General features: G+C 45.7%; 1 protein-coding gene across 1 annotated transcript; it reads right to left on the bottom strand.

Moving 5' to 3' along the window:
• Positions 1–12,836: 12,836 nt before the first annotated feature.
• LOC129466317 (uncharacterized) lies at positions 12,837–17,541 on the bottom strand. The gene is made up of 3 exons (XM_055249700.2): positions 16,765–17,541; positions 15,192–15,311; positions 12,837–13,670 (listed from the first exon to the last, which is right to left on the bottom strand). Exons 1-3 carry the CDS (start codon positions 16,812–16,814, stop codon positions 13,493–13,495), a joined length of 348 nt encoding a protein of 115 aa, XP_055105675.1. The 5' UTR covers positions 16,815–17,541; the 3' UTR covers positions 12,837–13,492.
• Between the last annotated feature and the right edge of the window lie 1,524 nt (positions 17,542–19,065).

Here is a 19,065-nt window from a genome sequence, read left to right as displayed (position 1 = left end):
CGGATTTGTATCATGAGGTTTCCATTCACAGGTGGTTACTTAGCCTATTCGTGGTCTGTTGAGTTTTATACTTCAGTGAAACTTTAAGTTATTGATGCTTCTGAATAAAGAATATCCTGATAAATATATTTTCAAATTAGTTGAAAATTATATATCTATATACAAAACCTGTCTTGTTTCAGCTTATGTTGGAGGAGATATTCCTTGAGAGACCTGTTTTGTCTCTTGATAATGGGTATGGCGGCCTCTGTCAAAGAATAGATGTTGCAGGATATGTACCTCTCAGATTTTTAATGTATTTGTTGTACAAATAACAATGTAACAGAAAAACAGCAGAAAGAGTAGAAAATAGTTCACAATTTCATCACATTCACTTTTTTTTTTTTTTTTTTTCTTTTTGGGACGGAGTCTCACTGTTGCCCAGTCTGGAGTGCAGTGGCACAAACTTGGTTCACTGCAACCTCTGCCTCCCACGTTCAAGGGATTCTCATGCCTCAGCCTGTCGAGTAGCTGGGATTACAGGCGTGCGCCACCATGCCCAACTAATTTTTGTAATTTTAGTAGAGACAGAGTTTTGCTATGTTGATCAGGCTGGTCCTGAACTCCTGATTTCAAACAATCCACCCACCTCGGCCTCCCAAAGTGCTGGGATTACAGGCGTAAGCCACTGCGCCCAGCCTTTTTTCCTTTTTGACATGGTCACGCAGGCTGGAGTGCAGTGGTGTGATCATAGCTCAACGCAGCCTCAAACTCCTGGGCTCAAGTGATCTTCCTTCCTTAGCCTCCCAAGTAGCTTGGACTACAGGCATGCACCACCACACCCAGCTATTTTGTTTGTTTTTTGTTGAGACACGATCTCACCGTGTTGTCCTGGATTCAAGTGATGCTTTTGCCTCAGCCTTTCAAATCATTAGGATGATAGACATGAGCCACCATGCCTGGTCCATATTCACATTTTAAAAAATTATATTCCCTTCCAGCTGTTATCTAGTTATATGTAGATATAGTTATATATATATCATTTATATATCGGTGTTTTTTATATATTATGGTGTGAATGTAATTTTTCGGGGTTTTTTTTTCCTACTTAGGTAACCCATCTAGAAGACTTTCAAACTAAATCTGTCATATAAATAATTTCTTGTGATTATTTTTCTACTTTGTCCTAAAAATACAGTACAAGAGGAGGATAACATGTTAATTGAGGGCTCTGGTTAATTGAAGTTTTTACTATAATTACCCGTTATAAAAATGAAGGGTTTGGTCAGAGAAAAATAGTCATAGTCTTGGGCATATTTAATTATTACCTTGGCTTGTAAATAACCCTGTGGTAAAAAATTGCTATTTTAGAAAGATGCTCATTTCAAAATTCCCTTTCATAAAGCAACAAAGGCGATTATCTTCAGTTCTCACTTGAGAGTCAATATAGCACGAAAGTTAGCACGTGCCTTTTCTTCATTGATTAGTATTTTCATTCAGCAAGGAATAAAAAGAAACAAACTGATAAAATTTGTGACAGCATTGGCTTTCCTTAACATCAGGCCCCTTTTTTGCCCCACATAGGCAGAAAATACAAAGTGGTCATTTTTTTTTCAAACTCAGGGTTGAGACATACACATATCCAAGTTGCAATCTTGGCCAAACTGGGATTTTGAAAAAAACAGTCTTGTTTGTGGCCACTAGAGGGAGTAATAGATCTAACAATCCAATGTTTCCAGTCCTTGCACTCAACTTCCCTATTTAGTCTGTAGGCACCATGTTGGTTGTGAAATACCCAGAACTTGAAAGAGAAGGCATTTCCTTTGTTGCTTATTCTCCTCAGTAGATAGTTCTCGACTTTGTTTCCTTAGCAGGTCCCATTACAGATACCACCCACAGTGGAGAACACATAGAAGGTTGTTGTGGTGTGCTCTCAGAGACTGTGATAGAATGTGACACCTCAGAGTTTTCATACCCGTGAATGACAAGATAATGCCTCCTTCAATAATTGACATTTTTTTTTTTTTTTTTACTAAGGAGCTAACCGATAATATTTTTTGTTGATGCCTTCTGTGTACCAAACGTTAGGCTAAATGCTTTTCATATATGACTTCATTTGGCCTTCCCAGTATCCCAACAAAGTAGATGATATTATCCCCATTTTGTAGATGATGAAACTAAGGCTTGTAGAAGATGAAAAGTAGGTGGTAGGATTCCACTCATAGAGATTCAGACTTCTGTCATTACTCATTCCATCTGTGTGCCAGACCCTGTGGCTGCAGTACATTCCGTGGTTTTTAGGAAGAGGCAGTTACCTTAGTTTGGACTGTAAGTCAAGCCATGGTGAACTTGTATTTTGATGTAAGTAGATTTGGGATCAAACATTGACTTTTGATTTGGAAAACTTTTTGCCTAACAAATCACCTCAAGAATGAAGAAATTGGTGGATACCTGAGAAGCAGGAATGACCTGTGGTGATAGCAACCTTTAGGATAAAGAACCAGCTCTTAAATTTTCACCATGACACCTGGAAGACAAGTTATCATACTTTTGCTTAAGGTGCAGCAGAGACTTGAGAAGAAGCCCTTTTTCTTTTTCTTCTTGATTTCCATTATTGGAAACAGACATTCTAAGGAAAATGTTTTTAAAACCAGAAAAGGTAGCTTAATCTAGTTACAGAAGTCATTTTAAAGGTCAGAAATAAGCTGTATCTACAATTTTATTTAAATGAATGTAATTGAAGGTGATCTGTCTTGGAGAAAAACCTAACGTACAAGCCTTTTGAGGAAACTTGATAGAAAAAAACCCTGAATTTGCATACTCTGACTTTCAAACGGGTTTCATTTCTAAGAGCTGACCATTAGGGGGCAATACTGCATCCAAATTTAGTTTTAGCTCATTGAGGGAACTCCAAAGTATCTTTGGGCTTGATTTAGAACTCTATTTTGATTATGCATTGCTAGGGGCAGTTTAAGGTTGAGGAAAGTTTATAGATACCAGATTATTTTATTTGTTCCTTACAGCCTGGTTATCTTGTTCTGACTTTGTAAGAATTATCCTTCGGAGAGTTGGTGCTTACCTAATGTCATACACTTCATGGCGGGGCTAAGGCCCGCATTCAAGAAAAGGTCTTTAAGTCTGCATTTCATGTTTGTCATACCACAGTTTTCCTTGAAAACCCATCAGGGCATAACCTAGGAATGGATAAAATAGATAATAGATACATTTTCTAAAGTTTACTGCAAATTGTGATGTTTAGAACTTTATTACGGGAACAGTTTAGAGAAACACATTGCAAGACCAAGCCTAATTATTATTTATACATAATTCTTTCCTAAAATTTCAAGTTTTTAGATGCTCAATGAGTCTTTACAGTATTGTCTCAAGTTGCTGATTTTACTGTTGGAACCTCTGATATTTTAAATGCCATTTACATTTCAAGTGACAAATGGGCACATTTTGATATTCCTTCTGTAGCAAAAAAAAAAAAAAAAAGTTTTTTATCTAGCAGGAAAATAGATGGATATATATCCAGTCCACAATTCCTTTTTATTTAATAAAAAGTTTAATATGAAAATATACATGACCCAATTTTTACATCATAGTAAAATAGGCCCTTTGGAGAGAGGTCGTGGATTTCTCTGCAAAACAACCTTGATTTATACTTATCCCAAGGCTTCTAACATGATACAATTTCCTCGTATCACCATGAGGAATATCATTTTGTTACCTACTAGTTGCAATCTCCACACATCCATCAATCAAAAGATTCATAAAGGGATCAAATCCCTGCAATTTTCCTTGGACATGTCTGTCACCAGTTAAATCCAACAATAATTCTTGTCTATAAATTTTTTCAACTCAGGAGATCTTTGCTCATGGTGTTGACTCCACGGACTCAGAGCTGCCATGACACAGAATTTTCACCCTCCTTCACGCAACCAAAGTAGGCCTGGCCCACAATTATTTTTAAGGCCTATATAATTTCTGGTTGGGTAAGTCTTTATACTGAAGCTATGGTGAAGGGGGTTTTTGTCGTTGTTGTTGTTTTGAGATGGAGTCTCACTCTGTGCCCAAGCTGGAATGCAGTGGTGCAATCTTGGCTCACTGCAACCTCCGCCTCCTGGGTTCAAGCGATTCTCCTGCCTCAGCCTCCCAAGTAGCTGGGATTACAGGTGCCCACCACCACACCTGGCTAATTTTTGTATTTTTAGTAGAAATAGGGTTTCACCATGTTGTCCAGGCTGGTCTTGAACTCCTGACCTCAGGTGATCCACCCGCCTCAGCCTCCCAAAGTGCTGGGATTACAGGCGTGAGCCACCATGCCCGGCCTGTGAAAGTTATTAAGTTGCCTTTTTGTTTCTAGATTTTATTTTTACACAAACGGTTTTGTCATTCTCCAGAGTCAGTCCTGACCTTGCTTCTGATGGTAAGAAAACCTCTCCAGTGCTATATGACTGCTGTCACTAGGCAAAATACTCATTCCTTGCTGAACAACATGCTTTAATAGTATTGATTTTATTCATCTAATTTGAATGTGTATTGAAGAATATTAGATTTCTAAGAAACGCTAGGTTTTTTTTTTAAGTGTTTATGAAATGGCAGAATCAATATGTAGTACAAACTTGCAGCACCAGATGAAAGGACTTATAGACAAGATTTTCCTCATTGTTTATTCATATTAGACTTGCACTCAAAAAGCTGGTAAATATGTGAGCCCTATAGAAAGACCATTGAAGAGTGTTAATTGGACTTCTTAGACCAAACAATGTCCCTTCAGATTGATATTTAGACTTGAAATTTTTGAGAAAAACTTGGATTTCCCAAAGCAATATAATATATTCTAGCAGATAGGGATGGAAATGAAGAAGTAGTACAGTTATAAAATGCAGGCTTTATTTTTTTTTTTTTTTTTTTATTATACTTTAGGGTTTTAGGGTACATGTGCACAATGTGCAGGTTTGTTACATATGTATTAAAATGCAGGCTTTATTTTATTTTATTTTATTTTTTTTTTTTTTGAGACGGAGTCTTTCTCTGTTCCCTAGGCTGGAGTGCAGTGGCGCGATCTCGGCTCACTGCAAGCTCCGCCTCCCGGGTTCACGCCATTCTCCTGCCTCAGCCTCCCAAGTAGCTGGGACTATAGGCACCCGCCAACACGCCTGGCTAATTTTTTGTATTTTTAGTAGAGACGAGGTTTCACTGTGTTAGCCAGGATGGTCTCGATCTCCTGACCTCGTGATCCGCCCGCCTCGGCCTCCCAAAGTGCTGGGATTACAGGCTTGAGCCACCGCGCCCTGCCAAAATGCAGGCTTTATTATTGTCTTTTTCTTTGAGACAGAGTCTCACTGTCGCGCCCAGGCTGGAGTGCAGTGGCATGATCTCGGCTCACTGCAACCTCCGCTTCCCAGGTTCAAGCAATTGTCCCGCCTCAGTCTCCCAAGTAGCTGGGATTACAGATGCCCACCACTACGCCCAGTTAATTTTTTGTATTTTTAGTAGAGACAAGTTTTCACCATATTGGCCAAGCTGGTCTCGAACTCCCGGCAGGTGATCCCACCTGCCTTGGCCTCCCAAAGTGCTGGAATTACAGGCATGAGCCACTGCACCCAGCAAAATGCAGGCCTTAAGAGGCAGACTCAGCTGGGCCCAAGAAATCCCAGCACATTGGGAGGCTGAGGCGGGCGGATCACGAGGTCAGGGAATTGAGACCATCCTGGCCAACATGGTGAAACCCCCTCTGTACTAAAGATACAAAAATTAGCCGGGCATGGTGGTGCACGCCTGTAGTCCCAGCTACTCGGGAGGCTGAGGCAGGAGAACCGCTTGAACCCGGGAGGCAAAGGTTGCAGTGAGCTGAGACTGCGCCACTGCACTCCAGCCTGGCAACAGAGCGAGACTCCATCTCAAAAAAAAAAAAAAAAAAAAAAAAAAAAAAAAAGTCAGGCTCTTTTGGATTTCCCTGTGGTACTCCTGACTTATCTTTTCTGGGTTTATAAAACGAATATAGTGACAATCCCCAGCCTGGACCTGGAGCTACAGTGCTGCTAGACTCTTCTCAGTGGTTTTCCAGTTGTGTTCTGTCCTTCCTTGAAGACCATTTTCTTTCATAGACAGTCAAGATCTAAACTAATTTTTTTTTTTTTCCCCGAAAGCAATAGCTTCTGAAGATTTTCACTAAGCAGGAGCTAGGGAGGAAGTAGTTGTTGCATGCCATAACTCACCCCTTTCCTGTTGAGTAATGCTCTAGAGGTTGGATTCAGTGTCAACTGGCTTGCTAGACTTTGACTTCAGAGTAGATGAGCTCCTAGTTTTATGAGAGAACATGTAGATACAGCCAGCTTGTTGGCATGCACAGGCAATCTCTTCCAAAGGTGTCTGCTGGACTAAGGAGTTAAAGTTCAACATTTCTTCCTACCTGATTTCTGTTTTGGAAATGTTGGCTTCAATTGTTTCAACTGAAATAAAGGTCATTTGCGGCTATTAGGACAACCAAGACTGTATCCCAAATATTATCTACTGGTCCACATCGCGGTAAGACTCACTGCACCCGGATGTTTGGGTATCTTCTTAAGCCTTTTAAATTATTTAATTTAAAATATCCTGTGTGATAATTGAGATGTTTTGTTTTTAAATTATTTTTAAAATAGTGTTTTACTTTAGAACATATTTTCAAAATATGAAACTTTTTGGTATGTAGGTATGGTCGTGTTTCTCCCTTTTGACCTTTAAGTTAATATTGAGCAAGGGTATATGCACATGTACTTGCCAAAGCCAAGCTGAGCATGGCTCAATTAACTGCAGAGGAACAGGGCAGGCTGGGTGGGGCAGGCTCAGGAATTCTACCCACTCACTGAGCAAAGTCAGGCACTGCGGAACAGCTTGAGCTGGAGAGCTAGTAGGAAGCCCAGCCCAGCCAGTGAAACATGGAGCCTGGAGAACACAGCCATCAGCCAAAAGCATAGTCTGGTAAATGGTCTGCATCAGGGAAGTGGGAGTCCCAGTCAGGATTCTGGAGTAAGAAAGCAGGATGGCAGAAGCCCAGCAGCATGTGTAGGAGTGCCAGCCACAGGCTAAGCTCTAAGAGCAGCGCTTCCTCTACTTCCTGTGGGGTAATGGCAAGATCATGGCAAGACCTCAGGCTTAAGGGGCCTGGGTATAGTTATCAGTTCCTCAAGACAGGAACTCGAATAGAAGGAAAATGACAGATGGGAATCCTCTTATCAGAACTGAGGTACACAATACTGCTCAGAATCCCAGGAGCCAGGCAGTGCTCAGAGCCAAGACAAGGCCACGACTGGCCTGGGGACAGGCTTGGCTTGGTGCTGAGTGAGTCCCAGAGCCAGGAGCTAGAGCTACCTCAGTTCCGCTGGCCTCATTAGGACTAGTCCTGGACACCACAGCCAGGTAAGCGGGTCAAGTGGCCCTAGTCGTTGCGGGAGAGGCGCACTGCAGAGACAGGGAAGCGCCCTGACCTGACTGTCACAATGGAAGCAACCCTGTGTGATAACAAGACAGCCACGTAAGAGTGGCTGCAGGAATGAGTTAATATTTCACACTAGAACCTACCTGAGGGCTAGCAAAGATGAATAAGCAAAGGCCAAGTGCTACTGAAACACTGGCTGTGAAGATGGCCCCATATTTCCTGTGAACTAATTTTCCGATCTGGAGGCAGTTTCACTATAGAAAAATTTAGCTCCAGTGATGTCTCTGCCCTTCCCCGCCCCCGACCCCACCACCCTCTTACCAGGAGTCACTATAAGATGCACCTCAAGAACACTAATTGAATAGAAGGGAATCGAAGACAGTGGTTTGTGTTTCCTCCTCCTATAAAAAATGAGGCTATGATTTTATGCTGGCAAAACACCTTCGATTCCACATGGCGTCCTCCATAACCCTCTGGTCGTGGCAATAGCCGTTTGCCACTGAGTCAGAGGCCTCTCTGATTTGTCTTGCCACATCCGCCCAAATAATGACCTCTCAGTTCACTCCTCCAACCTGCTTCTGGAGAGAATGGCTTCCTTAGGACCGCACCTGTAGAAGCTCCGATCTGTCATCATCCGAGGGACTCAGGAGCCAGCTGCATGAGTCATCCAGTCCTCCCACAGTTGTCCATAGAACACCTAGCCCTGTCACCTGGCAAGCCGGCCTTCTTTCCCACCCCATCTTCCCCAACCTGGGTACCCGGCAGAAGACGTATACCCTCCCAGTGACCGCCTTAGCTGTCCAGGCACCCTTCTGCACCTGGGCACACTGATAGAGGATGTTTCCTTTCATCAAAATGACTTCTTCCTTTACCAAACTCCAGTAGCACTTCAGGATCATACTTAGCCTGTCCTGTAAGCATTATTGATTATGCATCTGTCTCCCCTACAAGATCATAAGCTCTGGGAAAGCAGGGACTGTATATACCTTGTTCATCCTTTTGTCCTTCACCATGCTTGGCCAAAAATAGATTCTGTGTTTCTGTTGCTCACAATGGACAACACTGTTCATGTTGGTGACATGTTAATAACATGTACATAGCAGAAAGATGTTCTCATATATCTTAAATAGTGAAAGTCAGGAAGTGGCTTAGGGTGAAAATCCTCCTTGGAGCCATTAGTCTGATCTATAAAGCTAATAATAATAATAGCTACAGTTTATCAAGTGCCTACCATGTAGGCTTTGTACTACATGTTTTAATTACATTATCTCATTTAATCCTCAATCCTGCACTATATGGTTATCTCCACCAAAGGGGGAAACAGGTTTAGAGAGAGGCTAAGGAATTTTTCTCATTTCACCACTTAGTAAGTGGATTCAGACTCCTAAGTCTGTTTCTAACTGTTATGCCAGGTTATTCACTGAGTGCAGCCTTCTCGCCAGCTAGTAGGAAAATCAGGTATTAGAGCTTGCAGCAACGTCAGAGAAGCCTTCCCCAACTTGTCTCTCTCATAGCTAAAGTGGCTTCTAGGTGAGAAAGAGTTGGCACCCCCACTGGCATTTGCTAATCTAGGGTGCAGAGGGCCTTCCAGAGCACCAGTGTCGCTTCAGTTAGGTAGCCAAGGATAACTTTGGGGATGTGAAAAGGATAAAAGACTGGGTACTGGTCTTAGCAAACCCTACTACAAGCATGCTGATAAAATGAATAATGATAGCACACTTTCACTATTCTGATCAGCAGTGTGGTTTTCTAATTCATGTATTGTCCATTGGATCTTCACTAATTGTTTATTTAACTGAGAGCTGCTGTCATCAATAGAGGTTGTTGGCACATTTTAACTCTGAGTAAAATGTAATAGCTAGAATTTACTGAGCACCAGGTACTTTAAGTTGATGCATTAATTTAATACAACAAACCTCTGAGGTAGATTGTTATCATCTCCATTTTACAGAGAAGAAAACTAAAGCTTAGAGAAGTTGCCCAAGATCACACAGTTAGTGTCAAAGCTGGGGTTCAAACCTAAGCAATCAAACTTGAGAGTTTATACTTCCACTTTCCCTGATTCCCAAAAATACTTGCTGTCTTACTCATCATCTTAGTTTACTGTGGATCTCTGGGGACAGCTGGCATCAGTTAAATAAAACATTACATTATACCGGGCTTGTGTTTTCTTTCCCACTCAATTTGATGATAGAATAGCTATGACACATGATATGCTGCATGTTATCTCATTAAGCAATTACACCAATAATACCCTGAAATTTCCACATTTTAAATTGTTGTAGCACTTTTTTTCTTTGTCCAATAGTAAGGCATTATTGCTGTAGAGTCATAGAGACCTGAGTTTGATTCCTACCTCTTCACTTTTCTATGAAATGGGTATAATAATTATGCTAAACTCTTAGGGTTGTAATAAGAAGCAAGATTATAAAATACAAAAAAAAAACTTAGCAGACTCTAGTATCAGGAAGCCCTCAATTGATGCTGGTATTGTTTGTATTATCACTTTTCTCTATCTCGATCTGCTAGAAGAGAATGCATATTAGGAGACAGATTAAACAATCGCTGGCTTACCTCTCACAGTTATCCACTTGAAATTTGTCACTCCTATTCTTTATGGAATTCTTTGCTGAATTGTGACCAGTTTTCTAGTCTTTAAAAAAGGACAGAAGATGAGTAATGGACAGATAAGTTATGTAATTTACTCTTTTCCAGTAAGAAACCCCATTGTTGGGAAGTGTGATTTGTGCCTTGAGAAGGTGATGGATTAAAAGATTATGATGACTCCCCCCCAGACAAGGATGGTCTAGAGCAGCAGCTTCAAGATCAATGGGAATACCTAGACTGCAAGCAGCTTCCTGGAGAATTCTAGAGGAATATGACAGACAAGTCACTGTGGTTCTAAGATGTGTTCAGTGGAAGCCGCTGCCTTTCAGGCTGTTGTTGAAAGGACATTTTGGGCTGGGCGCGGTGGCTCACGCTTGTAATCCCAGCACTTTGGGAGGCCGAGGCGGGTGGATCACAAGGTCAGGAGATCGAGACCATGGTGAAACCCCGTCTCTACTAAAAATACAAAAAAAAATTAGCCGGGCGTGGTGGCGGGCGCCTGTAGTCCCAGCTACTCGGAGAGGCTGAGGCAGGAGAATGGCATGAACCCGGGAGGCGGAGCTTGCAGTGAGCTGAGATCGCGCCACTGCACTCCAGCCTGGGCGACAGAGCCAGACTCCGTCTCAAAAAAAAAAAAAAAAAAAAAGAAAGGACATTTTGTAGCTCTCTTTGCCCCTTGAATACTGAGGAGGCACAGGGGGCTGGTCATCTGCAGGCTGTGTGGCCCTGGCTATTTCATCTTGGAAATCTAGGAAAGTCTTGTATGAACAAGCTTAATGCTTCACAATTTCGGTTTTCTTGGTGTCTTGCAGATACCAAGTTTTCCATCTTGGGGATGCTCTGGTAACAGAGGTTAGACCAAGCTGTTCTCAGCAATCTGGAGCAGACACAGAAAAGGCAGGTTCATGTTGGTCCTGTGCTGGCAGAACATTAAGAAAAATAACTCTGCTTCTTAAGAAAACCCTGCATATGGCTGGGCGCGGTAGCTCACGCCTGTCATCCCAGCACTTTGGGAGGTTGAGGCGGGCGGATCACCTGAGGTCGGGAGTTCAAGACCAGCTTGACCAACATGGAGAAACCCCGTCTCTACTAAAAATACAAAATTAGCCGGGCATGGTGGCACATGCCTGTAATCCCAGCTACTCGGGAGGCTGAAGCAGGAGAATCGCTTGAACCCAGGGGGTGGAAGTTGTGGTGAGATGAGATCGCACCATTGCACTCCAGCCTGGGCAACAAGAGGGAAACTCCATCTCAAAAAAAAAGAAATAGAAAAGAAAAGAAAACCCTGCTTATACTCACAATATAATGGTTGGGGAGGGGGGAAAGTATGTATAGTAAATGGGGAAAAAAGCCAGATTGTAAAATTATTTCTACACTTTGGTGCCAATTGTAGTTTGAAAATTAAACGCGGTACACATATTCATATTTATAAGGGGAAGACAGGAAAGAACACACTCGAACAGCATGGATTTAACAGTGCTTTCTTGGAGGAATTACAAGTGCCTTTTATTGTCTTAACTCTTATATGTGTGTGTATATGTATATATTAACTCATGTATGTATATGAGTGTGTGCATATATATATATGTAATTTTTTTAAGAGACAGGAACTCCCTGTCACCCAGGCTAGGGTGCAGTGGCACAATCATAGCTCACTGCAGCTTCGAACTCCTGGGCTCAAGCAGTCCTCCCGCCTCAGCCTCCTGAGTAGTTAGGACTACAGACAAATGCCACCTTGCCCAGCTAATTTTTTAACGTTTTTGGTAGAGACGGGATCTCGCTATGTTTCCCAGGCTTGTCTCAAACTCCTTGCCTCAAGTGATCCTCCTGCCTCAGCCTCACAAAGTGCTGGGATTATAGGCATGAGCCACAACATCAACTTTTTTATATTTCTCAGTGTTGAACCATGAAACAGTAGAAACTCAGAAAATCAAAAATTGTGATAATTTGGGGAAGATGTTTCTTTTTTTTTTTTTTTTTTTTTGAGACGGAGTCTCGCTCTGTTGCCCAGGCTGGAGTGCAGTGGCACAATCTCGGCTCACTGCAAGCTCCGCCTCCCGGGTTCACGCCATTCTCCTGCCTCAGCCTCTCCGAGTAGCTGGGACTACAGGCGCCCGCCACCACACCCGGCTAATTTTTTTGTATTTTTAGTGGAGACAGGGTTTCACTGTGGTCTCGATCTCCTGACCTCGTGATCCGCCCGCCTCGGCCTCCCAAAGTGCTGGGATTACAAGCGTGAGCCACCGCGCCCAGCCGGGAAGATGTTTCTTGGAGTCATGTCAATACGGAGTAATAAAAAGCTCGCAGTGCAGAACAATGCCTATGGTATGCTGCCATTAGTATAATGAAGGGGAAACAATTTATATGACTTACTTGTATGTGTATAAAATATCCCTGGAAGTCTAAGCCAGAAATCACATAGGGTTGGTCACGGGAAAGGAAACTGGCCTGTGGGGGACGGGTGGAATGGAGACTTTCTTTCCACTATCAACCCTTTTATGCCTTTTAAAAAATCTAGTACCTATGAGCTGGGAGCAGCCTGTAATCCCAGCACTTTGGGAGGCCGAGGCGGGCAGATCACCTGAGCTCAGGAGTTCAAGACCAGCCTGGCTGACATGGTAAAACCCTGTCTCTACTAAAAATACAAAAATTAGTTGGGTGTGGTAGTGGGCACCTGTAATCCCAGCTATTCGGGCGGCTGAGGCAGGAGAATCACTTGAACCTGGGAGGAGGAGGTTGCAGTGAGCTGAGATCGTGCCACTGCACTCCAGCCTGGGCAACAGAGCGAGACTCTGTCTCAAAAAAACAAACAAACAAACAAACAAACAAACAAACAAAAACTAGTACCTATGTTAAAAGTTATATCTTTTGAATATGTATGTCTGTATTAATATATTTTTTCTATTTTTATGATGCCAGGAGTTCCTGAAAACTGTCAGAATGTGCATGGTTATACGTGAACCGTATGCACTACTGTATTCACCATTTCAAACACGCAGGGTCTGATCTACAGTAGGTGGAGTGTCTGCACGGCACCACCCACCAGACAGTGTGATGCTGTCTACCTAAAGGTCCACATGTCAAATGCACATCCGCATTCAGAGTCACCACCACCACCACAAAAAGTTTTAATGTGACCTATCAAGTTTCCATTTTTGCCCTGGCTTGCAAGAAGCCTAGAGCTATGTTTTGTCCTTAGCCAGGTTTTCTAGTACAGCCAGACTCCTCCCTATACCTACCCTATTTATTATTTCTCTGTCTCCTTTTAAATCCTGTTCTAATAGCTTTTCATTTAGTTAGAGCTATGACTTTACCTATATGCAGTTTCAAAACCGTTTTGGAAGGCAACAGGATATATGCTAGTTGTTCTATTGCTATATAACAAATCAAAACGTAGAAATTTAAAATAACAATATACATTTAATATACCTCGCAGGCTTGGGGGGTCAGAAATTCAGGAATGTTCTGGCTTGGAGTCTTTCAAGAGGTTGCAGTTGAGACATCAGCCAGAGCCACAGCCATTTGCAAGCTTGACTGGGGCTGGAGGGTCTTCTTCCCAGATGGTTGGCAAGTTGGTGCCAGCTGTTGATGGGACCTGAGATGCTCCCCGTATGGGCCTCTCCGCAGGCAGCTTGAGTGCCCTCGTGACAGGCAGCCCCTGCAGCAAACAATCCAAGGGAGAACAAAGCAGAAACCACAGTGACACACACTTGCACTTCAGCCACATTCTCATCATTAGAAGCAAGTCACTAAGTTCAGCCAAATCGAAGGGGAGGGACATTAGTTTACACCTTTTGAAGAAAGGAGTCTCAAAAAATCGGTGAACATGTTTTAAAACCACCATGGCTTATAATAATCAATTATTCAATATCAGATTAGTCAAGTGGAAAATGATGGAAAGGTGCTTTCAGAAGGAGGGAACAATGACTGAGTACCTTCCGTGTCCTAGGCTCTGTACTTCACATACATTATTGTGTTTAATTTTTTTTTTTGACAGGGTCTCACTCTGTCCTCCAGGCTGGAGTGCAGTGGTGCAATCTCGACTCACTGCAACCTCTGCCTCCTGGGTTCAAGCGATTCTCATGTCTCAGCCTCCTGAGTAGCTGGGACTACAGGCATGCGCCACCACTCCCGGCTAATTTTTGTATTTTTAGTAGAGTCAGGGTTTCACCATGTTGGCCAGGCTAGTCTCAAACTCCTGACCTCAAGTGATCTGCCCGCCTTGGCTTCCCACAGTGCTGGAATTAAACGGTGAGCCATCATGCCTGGCCTGGGTTTAATTTCGTGAAAACTTTTTCTCAGTTTTACAGATGAGGAAAGTGAGACTAGGTGGAGATACGGCTTGTCCAAGGTCACACTGTTAGTGTCGGAGTATGTCAAGCACATAGCCTGAAGCCACAGCTGTGCCATCACCTACCTCAGTGGAAAATGGAAAGCATTCCCAAGTATGTGCTACCTTGACTTATCTAAGCCATGTCCATTTTGCCACCAGGGAAAATTGTGATCAATACCCCCAGTTGAGTGAATTCTAGAAGAGCTGTTTAATTTGTCTCTAAATGCTCTGGATCTTAACTCCCCTTCAACATACCTCTCCTGCTTTCTGCCATTGCCACTATTTGCCCAGTCCAGGCAGCGCCATGCCTGTCCTTACCCCTGACTTTGAGAGTCAACCCACTCCTCTTCCCACTACAGCTGGCTGCGGCCTGGAGGCCAGTGGGGTCAATGAAGCAGGGTGGCATGGAGTGCAGGGGTGAGAAGGCAAAGCCCTCCGTCTAATGAGGACTGAGCCAAGCCCAGCAGGGCGGAGATAGGACAGCCCATCTCTCCCAGTGCCATGCTGGACTGCAGAGGCCTGATAAGGCCAGGGAACCACCCATCCAACTGTGTCTCCTCTTCCAAAAAGAGATTTGTCCCCACACTGCTCTCCCTGTCATCGGTGGCCACACGGACGCTTTCCTCCAAGGGTGGCTGGCTGCCTTTCCCCACTGGGAGATGAAACGTGATCCGGGGCATGACCAGCTCTTTGGGGTGACAGGTCAAGTGGCCAGGGTCTGTGCTGGGAGTTCCCGCCTCTCCTACTCCCCTCCCTTCTCAGCATCGGCCAGTCCTGTCCTTCTAGAAAACAAACTTTCTGATGGATTCTCTAGTCAACACTGTCCCTTCTCCTGGGAGCTCATACCTGGAGAACCGCTGGAATTCTGCTCCACTGGTAGTCTCAGCTCCTAAGGCACATTTTCTTGGCAGAAACTGTTCCTTGGGTTGGAAGTTTGAGGAGCCAGTGTTATTGTTGGAACCAGAGCTGGAGTAAGAAGCAGGTCAACAGCCGTTAGCCAGCGCTCCAGTCTGTAAGGGACTTAAAATCCATTCTGACAAAGGTGGAAAGGATGAAAAACATCAACTTCCTGGAATTCCTCGTAGGAAGTCTACTGTCTGTGGTTGAAAGAATACTACGGCTGGCACAGTGGCTCATGTCTATCATCCCAGCACTTTGGAAGGCCAACGGGGCTGGATCACTTGAGGCCAGGATTTCCACCAGCCTGATCAACATAGCGAGACCTCGTCTCTATTAAAAACATTTTTTTCTAAAAAAGAAGACTCTGATAAAACACTCTGAGGTGGAGGAAGGCATTGAGACCTCTAGCATCCATTGGTTGCCAAAGATGACAATCTGGTGAACAGCAGGGCCTTTCCCTCTGGGTGTGGTTGTGTGTTAGAAGCCCATTGACACTCTCACCCCACCCTACTTGGCCCTCCACCCCTCTCTCTGTGCTCAACACCTCTCTAGAAAAAGAAGTAACAGATACTGAGAGGGTATCAGCAGGCCAGGACACCAAGTTGTTAGCTCAAATAGAAGGACCAGGTCTCAGCCCACCCTGGCTGGAGCAGCGCACGTGTGGGGCAGGCCGCCCTCCAAGTAGGGGCTTTATGGGATGGATCAGAGCCACCACTGACTGGGATAAAGGGAGACTCTGGGGGGACCAAGCCTAAAACTAGCTGCCCTGCCAGCTGTCCGCCTTCCCCTCAGACCTGCATGCTGGCTTTAGCGCCAGCAATTCGACCGGAATTTTTCCTGTCCTCTTAGATGGGGTTTATCCCTCACTTGCAAGAACCTGGGACATTTGACATTGATGAACAAAGCAGGGGAGTCCACCTCCTGCCTGGAGGGCAGCTGGGAGTCAGAGCCAGTCTGTGTTGTGTGCAGATGAAAAAACTCTTGCCTGGAGTGATGCGTGGGCCCTGGGAGAGGTCAGCCTGGGGGGGAGAAAGTACAAAAGCGATCAATTCCACCAGCACGTGTGGGGACCCTCAAGTCTGAGGCAGGGCTCTGGAGGCTTTACCTGGACTATCACCCTCCCAGGACACCCCCACGGGGTAGGCACCATTATCACCTACCCTGCCTTAGGAGGGAGGAACTGCAGGCACAGGGAGGCTAAACATCTTGCTCGAACTGGTGGCTAGTAAGTGGGGTTCAGGACTGAAAGCCTGGTGTCTCTGACTGCTGAGCCCTTTGAGCCACTGTGTCTCTCCTGAGAAAAGTCGCCTTTCAGAGTTTGCGACCTCCAATCTGTGGCTCTTCTGTGCCTCTGCTGTGCTCCACCCCCTCCCTGGGAATGGACGGAGCCTGGGCCATCTTGCCCTGGGAAGCTGTTAGGGCAGCTCATGTGATCCCTGTAGCAAGACAGGCTTTTCCAGAACAAACCAGGAGCCTGAAATCAGAGTGCCTGTGTCTCGCAAGAAGGCGGATTCCCCACCTGGTGGGGAGGCGCTGGGCTGTGAGGAGGCTGAGGGGAAGAAGAACCATGGATCCAGAAGTTTTGCCAAGGACCAGCCGAGTGTTTTCCCTGAGCTCAGTGTTCTCAGCTGTGGCGTAGGGGTGAGCCCCTCATCTTCTTAGAGCTGAGGCTGGGATGAAGGGAGTGTGGGTCAGTGCCCGGTGCTGGAGGGGTCCACGGCAGGAATCCAGATGCTGTCACTGGAGGGCACGAGAGGCTCCTCCTGGGAAGCGCCCTCTGTCCCCAGTCCCCCTGCACCACCTCTCTCCCTGTCTCCTTCCTCTTCCACTTTCATTGTTTCTTTCCCTCTTCCTTCTGCATGGATGGAGGCCTCAGAGTGGCCAAGGAGATGTGCTGAGCCTGGCTCTCCCTTGGGGAGGACCCACTAGACACACCTGCCCGTAGCCTGGAACACTTCGAGCTGGAAAGGCAAACTGAGCCAGGCCTTGAGTCAGTCAGGAGCGTGTGTCTCATGGCAGCCTCACCCCACGCCTCTGGCCCCTACCCACCCCTCACTCACAGGCACCTGCTTGCTGCCGTCCCTCCTCACCCCGACCTCCGCCCACTCCAGCTGTGGCCTGGGAGGGGTCTGCAGTGAGGGAGAAAACGTTGACCACAGAGACCACGCCACGGCCACTTTTCACTGGAGGGGAAACTGCAGACTGCCTTCCTCCTCCTGCCCGCTCCCCTAACCCAAAGGGAAAGAGGTGTGGAGAGGGGGCTGAGGGATTACCACGCTTGGCTGGCTGGCTTTCCATGTGCAGGGTATTGAGGCCGCCTAATTGACAGATAGTAAACACGGATAAAGACTTTGGGAGAGAGAAGCAGGGGGTCGTCAGGACAAGGCAGGCTGAGGCATTGGGAGGGTGGGGGGCTGAGAGTCTTGGGAGAAGACCAGATGGCTCCCTGCCATGTCCCCATCTGGGCCTCTGCTAACTTTAAGCCAAGTGAGCAGGGCCTGGTGGACAAAGGCCAATGTGCACATGAAGGGGACCATGAGAGGTGTGGCCTGGGGGAGAGGAGAAGCCAGGGGTTCCCCTTGTGTGTGAGGCCTGGCAGCTTCAGAGTCTGGGCCTGGTGGCCCCTCCCCCAGGCACCAGGAGAGGAATCCAAGCTCCCAACTTGTTCAGAGGGATCTCGCACCATCTCCACACCACCTGGCAGCTCCTGTGAGGGGGGCCCTGGGACAGCTCCATGCAGTGTGAATGTTAAGTTTTCCTGCAAGGCGCGGGGTCTGTAACAGCCCTACTGGTGGCAGAGCTCAGGGAGAGGCTCAACGCTGCTTGGGAGAACCTGGTTGTGGCCACCAGCCCTGTGAACACCCTCCACTCCCTTTCAGCGTGGCCCCAAACCCAGAGAATCCAGGCTTCCAGCACGGGATGGGGTTCTGAATGGGGAAGGAGGAAGGAAGCTGCCTGCTCTCTGCCTGGGACCCTGTACCACCCTCACCCCAGCATGGTCACTCCATTCAACCTACTTCTGTTTCCAAGGCGTCTTACTGTGCCCACCACCCTGAGGAAGAGAGGATCAGAGACATCCCAACCTCCTGTTGGACAAATTCTCTTACTTCCACATTTCTGCCTTGGCTCCTTAGAGAACTCTTCCAGGCCTCAGCTGGATCCCCTGAGCTCTGACCTGCCAATCACACCAAGGCTGCTCACCACGAAAAAGAACTGACTTTGCCTCTTCTCCCTGCCTGTTCAAATCCATCCCAGGCTTTCCTGTGCAGCTAAGTCCTTCCCAGAGAGGCATCAAGAGGAAAGAAAGCAGACAGACCTGGATTCAAACTTCATCCCTGCTCTTTATGACTTTGGGCAAGTTGCTTACTTCCTGTGAGTATTGGTTTCTTGATCTGTAACTGGGAAAGCGGGTGCCTCCTTGCCGAGGTGTTGTGAGGATTTAATAAGGTGCGACTTGGAGAGCACCCTGCCCTCCCTCCCTGGCAGGTGTGCAGAGAGCTTGTCAGACCATAACTCACAGGCCACGTGGCCACCATTGCCCACTGACACTACTTCCGAAACCTCTCTCCTATTCAGCTCCTCTTTCTGTCCCCATTGTCACAGCCCCAGTCTAAGCCCCTGGTTTCCCACCTGAATTCATTTAAACAATGAATTCATTGACCCCCTTACTGGTCTTCCTGGAACCCCCTGTCTCAACCCTCAGTCCAACCTCCCACTGCTGGAGAACAAGCTCTTTAAAATGCAAATCACGGTCTGTCACTCACAGCCTAGTTGCCTATGACTTGTGAGAGATGAGATCCAACTTCCTTTGCAGGGAGAG

Source organism: Symphalangus syndactylus, chromosome 2 (genome assembly GCF_028878055.3).
Source record: "Symphalangus syndactylus isolate Jambi chromosome 2, NHGRI_mSymSyn1-v2.1_pri, whole genome shotgun sequence".
NCBI classification, from domain to species: domain Eukaryota; kingdom Metazoa; phylum Chordata; class Mammalia; order Primates; family Hylobatidae; genus Symphalangus; species Symphalangus syndactylus.
The sequence above is the reverse complement of the archived record's forward strand: the minus strand, read 5'-3'. Positions and strand labels throughout refer to the sequence as shown.

Excerpts from the sequence above, each read along its gene's own strand:
- LOC129466317 (XM_055249700.2), bottom strand. The coding sequence starts at position 16,814 with ATGGTTCTTCTTCCCCTCAGCCTCCTCACAGCCCAGCGCCTCCCCACC. Across the intron at positions 15,312-16,764 it reads GCCCAGCGCCTCCCCACCAG|CTCTGGTTCCAACAATAACA; the intron begins GTGGGGAATCCG and ends TTCTTACTCCAG. Across the intron at positions 13,671-15,191 it reads GAATTCCAGCGGTTCTCCAG|GGGCTGCCTGTCACGAGGGC; the intron begins GTATGAGCTCCC and ends TGTTTGCTGCAG.